The 8,021-nt window shown below is 41.3% G+C and overlaps 1 protein-coding gene across 1 annotated transcript; it reads left to right on the top strand.

Annotated features, from left to right (window-relative positions):
• Positions 1 to 4,295: 4,295 nt before the first annotated feature.
• LOC104163176 (glutamate receptor-interacting protein 1-like) lies at positions 4,296 to 5,498 on the top strand (the record flags this gene model as incomplete). The annotated part of the gene is made up of 2 exons (XM_009702083.1): positions 4,296 to 4,431; positions 5,353 to 5,498. Coding segments are annotated over 2 exons (282 nt in total), but the record flags the coding sequence as incomplete, so codon positions are not given.
• Between the last annotated feature and the right edge of the window lie 2,523 nt (positions 5,499 to 8,021).

Genomic DNA, 8,021 nt, shown 5'->3' with positions numbered 1-8,021 from the left:
AGTGTTTAATTTTCTTTTCAAACAAGTTAATATATTCTAGGTTCAGAAATCTCATGAGTAAATTTATTTTCCATGCTTCTTATTCATTAAAACGTATTATTTACATACTTCAAAAGGTAGGAAATTACAAAAAGTCTGATCGTGTATAAAATTCTGGAAGCTTTATCATGATACTGTTTTCCTTGAAGAAAAATTAATTTGACATGATGTTTCTTGGATTTTCTTACCTGCAAGTTGTTCCATTTATTCATCTTCTTAGAGTAAGATTTACCCAGTCTTGTATTTGAGCACCTGCTTGTCTTTGAAGTTTTCTTTGTGCTCTGTTGAGTATCCCTGTAGTCTTCTAGGTTGCAGGGCAGATCGTAGCCTTGTTACACCAACAGACCCTGCAGTTCTGGTATTGCAGCAGCGAACCTAAGAGAAGCATCCAGACCAAGAATTAAGAAAACAACAGCAGCGTAAAGTTTTCTTTAGGGTTCAGCTGCTATGTATGCTCCACCTTAAAGGACTGGAGATCTAAATGAAGCTCTTTGGAGCAGAACCTTTCTTTTCCATCTTATTGTCTGCATGTGCATACAAGTATGCGTGTTTGCGCTCCTCTTGCCAAGTCAGCAGGATTCCTGAGACCCATACCAGAGGTAGGTGGATGCCAGCAAAGCCATAAGGGTGACTGGTGTAGCATGGACAAGCGTGTGCCCGGGATCACCCCTGCAGCAGCGGTGGGAAGCGATGGAAGTCCCAGGGCAGTGCCGAAACAGTCCCCAGGCCAAGAGAAGGCAGGACCTCGTGTGAACTGTGTTTCGCTGAGTGCTGCCTGAGCTGTTGGTGATAGGAGGGGAAGAAGTTCTCAAGTGCATTTCTCCAACTGAAGTGTAAAATAGTATTGATTTGGGCTTTTTATACACTTGGAACCATCTTTTCTCTACACAGTTTCATTTTAGAATAATTCGTTTGGTTCATATTACAGAGCTGTACTGTAGGAGTGGTGTTCTGATATGTGATACTTCATAGACTGTTAGGAGTAAGATGATGTTTCTTAAGCTCATGTTCTATATTCAGTTTACCACTAAGGAAAGGACTTGTAAATTCAAATCCTGTTTTACTCATAAATTAATAGAAATCTGGAAATAATTCTTTGCCTTCACTTCTGATGCTGGCTATGCTAATGTTATTAGCAATGTGGGAGTACATATAGGAAAGAACAGTCCCCAGAGACTTCTAACTAATTAGGAATTTACTGATTGGCGTAAGTAATGAATTATGAGCGAAGTGATACATGAAGTAGTTTGATTTTTAACCCAGAAAGAGTAATATAGCATTGTGTTAACTAGAGAATGGAGACTGACCTTGCATTAGTTGGGGAATACTGCGTACGGCTGCAGTTGCTTGTTGGATTGGAAGTGGAGTCCCAGGGTTGTTCTGATATTGGGTATTTCGATAATACTCCAGTGGGATTAGTCTGTAATAATAATGTCAAAGCAATGCAGATGAGTAAACATGTAATATATAGCATTATAAGAACAGTAATCATGTGTGATTTAAGAAAGCAAAGATGAAAAACAGAGACACTGGGGTATCAAATGGGCCTGGTTGAGAGCACTTCCAGGGACGGCAATCTCTTATAAGCAAACCAGCTTAGGTAGTTTAATTTCTTCCTGCTATGATTATGTACAACAAAAGCTACAAAATCTTTCAGAGGGGCAAAACTAATGAAACTGTTGCATACTCCTAGATGACCTTATCTGTCAGTTAGCAATGAGCATTTCACACCACCACTCCCTTAGAGTATTGGTGCATCTTTTCATCCTGCCTACCAAGGAAGAGTGTTTAGAGGTCCCTGTTCTGTTGGCAGAGGTATGCAGAAACTTGTCAGCGTAGATGTTGCGAAGGAGCAAGCCTGGTCATTACTTTCTGTGCCAGTAGCTGCAGAGAAATGTATAATCGTTAGCTTGCTTAAAACACTGCATGGATCATCTGTTCCACATGTCACTTTAGGCAGCAGAGCGCTTCCCAGCATTGGATTGCAAACTCAGAACCTGTATAAAAGATCAAAACACATGGCAGTATTATGCTCTGGGAAAAGATTAGGCAGGAGCTGTGCATTGTTGATCTCCTGTATACACATTCTGGCAAAGTATTTGTTAAGAAGAAAAACCCTTAGTTGTTCCTGAGAACCAGATTGTAGTACTGAGAAATACAATTAAGGATTCAGTGTGGGAGGTGGGGGAGAGAGGGGAATTTTCCTTTAGACTCCAGATCTCACGATCGAGTAAACCCTGAATTAACGAGTGTGACACACTGGCAAAGCACCTGAGGTTGCATCATGGGTGCAAATGTACAGTATTTTTGGTTGCAGTAAGTACGATGACTAACTCTTGTAATCATTATGAATACTTGCAGGTTTTTCTAAAACTGAAAGCAACATTTTGATCCATAGCGTCTCCTACAGCTATGCAACATGTCTACATGTTCAGATGCAGGTAATCACATCTGTTCTTTCTGGACTGTCAAAAAGGCCAGATGTGAGCAAACAATGTGGAAGCTCAGTAGCTTCCAAGTGATGCCAAATGATGGTTTGGTGACAGCCAAGTTGGAGAATGCACCAGGTAGCTATGCTACTGTCTGCTTCTGACACAACCCATGCTGCTGACTGAATACACTGCAGAATTTTGTCTTAGTAGAAGCTTTAGAAGCATAGGAGAATTCTTGCCCAAGCACTTAAGTCATGCTGTATAATGGTAAAAATGTGAATAACTAAAGTGACGTCATCATCAGCTAGAATAGAAAGACGAGCTTGTCAGCCACCTAGAAAGGAGCAGGAGCATTGCACAGGATGATGCTACGTCTACAAAAGATCCAGCAGTTAACCCCGTTAGAAGTACTACCAAGGTTTACGAGATACTCCACCGGGGCGGGAGGCTCTTCTGAATGCTTTCCTCTGCCCACCACCATTACCCCTCGTTGCTCAGGTTTGGCCATTCTCGTTCAGGGCATCTGTTCTTCATCTTGAGGTGAGGATATGTTAGGTCATCTTCTCAGTCATATGGAAAGGTATTGATAGAGCCTTGTTGCTGATTTTGTAGTGCTTATTCTAGACCTTACTCATGAACATATGAATGTAGACAAGGAACTTTCTTGGGTTTTGGGTGGCTTTTCATCTTTAAATCTCACTCTGCCACAGCAAGACTGCTAGTGCAGTGCAGACATACTGTTTGTTTGCAGTGCGTATATGATGTTTGTATCTGACCAGTCCACCTAAAAGCTGCATACTAATGCTGAAAAGGACCAGAGAGATGGATGATCCTTCTGGGATTTCATAATTTTCTAGGTGGATCTTTAGGACTTCATGCTTTTTTCCAGAATACCTGGGCAGCTGGTGGTTTTAATAGGTATTCTCTGACTGGAAACACTGGACATGAGGTATGATTGCCTTGTGGCTTTCCAAACAGTTGCAGCCCTGCTGGAGCTGTGCATACATAGATTGCCTTGTCCATCCATGTGCAATAAGGACATCTCTTTTCGAGAGCTCGAGGGTTTCTGTTGCAGGTGACCTGCATTTGTTGAGGTCTGTGGGATAAGCTTGGCATTTTCCAAGAATGCTAAATGGTCAAACTGCAGAAAGGGGTGTCCCAGTCATCATGTGAGGGAAATTTTATATACGCTTATGACTATGAAAGCGCTTCGCTTACTTTATACCTGTTCTGCAGAGATTTCAGGGAGTTACAGTGGAGGTATATTTGTGTAAGAATAAGGAATAAAACTGTTAAGATCTGATGTATTTAATCTCTATCTGGATTCTTGTTGTGTCTAATTCTTTTGATTAACAGTGACATCTGCTAGTGGCCTCAAAAAGAACCTGAACCTAAAATTTTCTAGTACTATTATATTATTGTGCCTTTTACCCTTCAATTTAGTTAATCAGTTGAAGTACTTTATAAAACATAGAGGTCAGAGGACGAAAGCAGAAAATGAGAAAAGATAGCTTTTCTAAAATGTGAAACTACCTTTAGTTGTAAGTGTTGCCAAACTTTGTATTTATTGGCTCTGTATAGTCTAGTATACTAGCACATTGGTGTAGTTTTTAATAACCTTTTACAGCACATGTCTCAGATTTATCTATATGCAGAGCCTTGTGTATAGAACTTGTGAATTGTAACATAAAGAATCTCCAGATGTACACGTTATTTCTTATTAACATATACAATGATTTTCTTGGGAAGTAGATGACATTTTAGAAAGGCAACATCTGCGTTATCACTTAAATTTTAATAATGCCAATAATTTTCTTTCAACAGAGGAATTCAAGGGCTCAACAATAGTTGAATTAATGAAAAAAGAAGGCACCACCCTGGGGCTTACAGTATCGGGTGGAATCGACAAGGATGGGAAACCAAGAGTATCTAACCTTCGTCAAGGAGGAATCGCTGCTAGGTAACCACATCTCAAGCCACAAAATGCATTATAAGATGTAATTGCTTCAGAAATATGTACCGCATCAGAAAGGTCACTAACAAATATGTAACTAGATGCATCTATAATGGCAACCCATCAGACCGGAGAAGCTTAGAGAGAAATGGTGACAGCTGGTCCCCCTCTTCCCTCAAGGCTACTCTGACAAAAACTAGAAATACCAAAGAGATATTTGAAAATCATCCTAAGACTAATTAAGTTTCTTCTAAATTATATACATTTTATTTCTCTCTTTTTTTTGTCCTTGAACAAAAACTTGAGAGAAGAAGCGTAAAATACTGAGGGGAAAAATAAAATGGAAAAACTAACCATAGTACTACCATAATTTAATTTTTTAACAAAACTATTCCTCAGCTGGTTTTAAGATACAAAAAGAGTCTAAAGTCATAGCTACCTTGCTTACTACTACAGTGGAAACAAAAAAGCCGTTATTCATGAGTGAAGCAAGTCAAAAGATAAAGGTTAACCTAAGTCATTCCAAGTAACTGAGCAGAACATACGCTGTGACCTATCTCTGTTAGGTGTGAGGGCAACTATTGTCCAAAAAAATTAGTTTTGGATTCTTCCCAAAGAGACAGAGAAAGATGGGGACATGAAGAACGTGATTTCCTGGATCCTATGCCCAAACCAGTCAAATCATCCAACTCCTTTGTGGTACAGCTGGTTTTGTACATCAGAAATTAATATTGCAACAATGTTCTTTTAATATTTAACAAGCTAGACTAGATGAAGATCTTAAAATGCTACTTTCTGTTTGAAAGATCAACTTGTTTTAATCTAGGTAAATGAAAAAAATATACCATCGCTAAACACTAATTTGAAGGATTTAGTTTGGTCCAGCAGATCCTGTCTTTAACGAAAGGAATATGTACTTTTTCCTAGGAGTGACCAGCTGGATGTAGGGGACTACATCAAGTCTGTGAATGGAATCAACCTGACCAAATTTCGCCACGATGAGATCATCAGCCTTCTCAAGAACGTTGGTGAGAAGGTTGTTTTAGAAGTGGAGTATGAGCTGCCTCCAGTCTGTAAGTAACAGCAGAGCAAACTGAAACCTGTGCAGAATAGCAGACATGTTGTCAGCAGTGAGATGGGCCTGGTTGGTGATCTTCAGTTTTGGTAGTGGTTGTTTTCTTGTAGTTTTTTCCTCTGGCTTATTGCAGAGTGTGGAAGCAGTACGAAGGAACTGGCAGTACAGAGGGATGCTTTCAGAGATGTTTAGGTGTTTTAGGAGCATAAGTCAACCTCTGCTATTTTTTTTCGTTGTTCATTTGTTTACTGTTTTGAATACTGGGAATTAGATTAGGTAGATTCCAGGGCAGAAGAACCCTTATTTACAGTAAGATCTTCTGATACAAGACCAATGAATATCTGTGAGTTCTGCCTCTGCCTTTTCCTTCCTTCTCTCCACTTGCAGCACCCTCCCACTCTCCCAGATAAACAACATACTTTGGGACTTTTCCAGTCTTTTCTGACATCGCTTCTAGGCAACCTCTTGTTTCTAGAGTAGAAGACCCAGTAGGGTAGGTCACGGGGATACATAAACCTGCAAGATTTGTGTGACTCGAGGGCTTCTCGCTGAGCAGGATTGTCCTCAAAATACGAGTTTATGCTGACACAAAAGTCACAGAGTGCTACTGAATGTTTTCCTTGCCTCTCCTTTGCTCTTTCTTTTTGTGCTTATGTCTGTTGACTGTGAGTCTGTAGGAGAAAATCAGTGGGAAGTGAGATGATCAGATATGAAGTGAAAGCTAGAGAAATGGTGAGATGGAAACCTGGGACCTAAGGTGAAGGAGTGAGTGGCAGGTGGCTCTCTGGCACCAAGGGGACTGCACCAGTCACAGCTTTGAAAGAGTTTATGCTCCTTCATAGAATCATAGAATCATTATGGTTGGAAGAGACCTCAAAGATCAAGTCCAACCGTATACCTGATGCCACCATGCCCACTAAACCATATCTTGAAGTGCCACATCTAAACGTTTTTTGAACACCTCCAGGGATGGTGAGTCCACCATCTCCCTGGGGAGCCCATTACGATGCTTAACAACTCTGACAGTGAAGAAGTTCTTTCTAATGTCGAGCCTGAACCTCCCCGGCACAACTTGAGACCGTTTCCTCTTGTTCTTTCATCCTGCTCACTGGAGGGGAGAAGATGTGGTTTGCTGGTGTTAGGCCAGAAGACTCTGCGGAGCCAACTAGGAAGCTCTTGTCTCCTTAAATAAAGATATTCCTCGTAATAGAAGCCAAAAAATCCATCACGCTCTTTGGTGCTCTGAAGCAGATAACTCCCCACTGCTTTCTAGCAGCTGGAGAGTTAGTCTAATTATATATTTGGTTGTTTTTACGACCTCCTGACAACCACCTTAATATGTTTTGAATGTTCTCTGTTGATTAGTGTTCATCTGCGGTAAGGGAACTTTATGTTCAAAAACACAGTATTTGAGTTAATTAAGTCAACTGAGTTTAGAGTTATTTTGCTGGAGATGTAATTTTATGAGCATTATTTGTTATGCACCTCTTCAAGTGGGCTTCTCCTTCTGTTTCACACGCTTTTGGCATATGTGCCACTTGTCCACTGAAACAGGATTTTGACATGTTGAATTACCATAGCAACTGTAACTTTTTCTTTAAGTCCTTGGAATTTCTGACCTCTTCATACAAGCATAGCTACTTAAGTTGGAGATAATGAGCAGTCTAGTTGCTGCCATTAACTTCTAGTGAACGAGCTAGACACAGTGCCTTCATTATATGCAGAAGTTTTCCAGCAGGTCACATGGCGAAGTCCTGGGACCTCCTTCCCTGCCCCATACATAATGAAATTCTATTGTTGTTCTCATGGTTGCCCCCTCAGAGAGAGGACTATCATGGTTTCAGAGTGGGGAAATGTCAGTACTTTAATAATGATGGATTAAATCTGGCCGAGCACTAGTAATCCCACTCTCCCTAGCGCTTCCTTCCCTGTCTGGCAGTGTTCACAGCAGGAGCATCCAGCTGCTGATTTCAGCACAAGCCGCCTCAACGTTTTAAACTGGAATATGAGCCATGTCTGCCTCACATCTGCCTTTGTTGTTACTAGAGGTTAAGGATTTCTTTCCCCTCCCAGGATAAGGCTGGGGTGGAAGGACAGCCATCTGAATGGTTGTTGCCCAACTGTAGGGATGCTGCATGCCATTCCGCGCTGCTGAATGACAAATTTCGCCTGTGCCCAGTGGAGGTTACAAGCCACACCAAGCAGATTGGGAAGCATGGATTCAACTTGAACTACATGCAGAGCCACTTACTGTTGGTAGGAATGAAGGCAAGAGTGCACCCTCAGTACATTTGCAGATGACACCAAGTTGAGTGGGAGTGTCAATCTGCTGGAGGGTAGGAAGGCTCTGCAGAGTGACCTGGGTGGGCTGGATAGATGGTCCAAGACCAGCGGCATGAGGTTCAACAAGAACAAGTGCCAGATCCTACACTTCGGCCGCAAAAACCCCATGCAGCATTACAAACTGGGGGAAGAGTGGTTAAAAAGTGGTCAGGCGGAAAAAGACCTGGGGGTGCTGGTC

This window comes from Cariama cristata, unplaced genomic scaffold, assembly GCF_000690535.1.
Source record: "Cariama cristata isolate BGI_N322 unplaced genomic scaffold, ASM69053v1 scaffold16206, whole genome shotgun sequence".
Lineage (NCBI taxonomy): Eukaryota > Metazoa > Chordata > Aves > Cariamiformes > Cariamidae > Cariama > Cariama cristata.
This window is presented reverse-complemented; position numbering and strand designations above follow the sequence as displayed.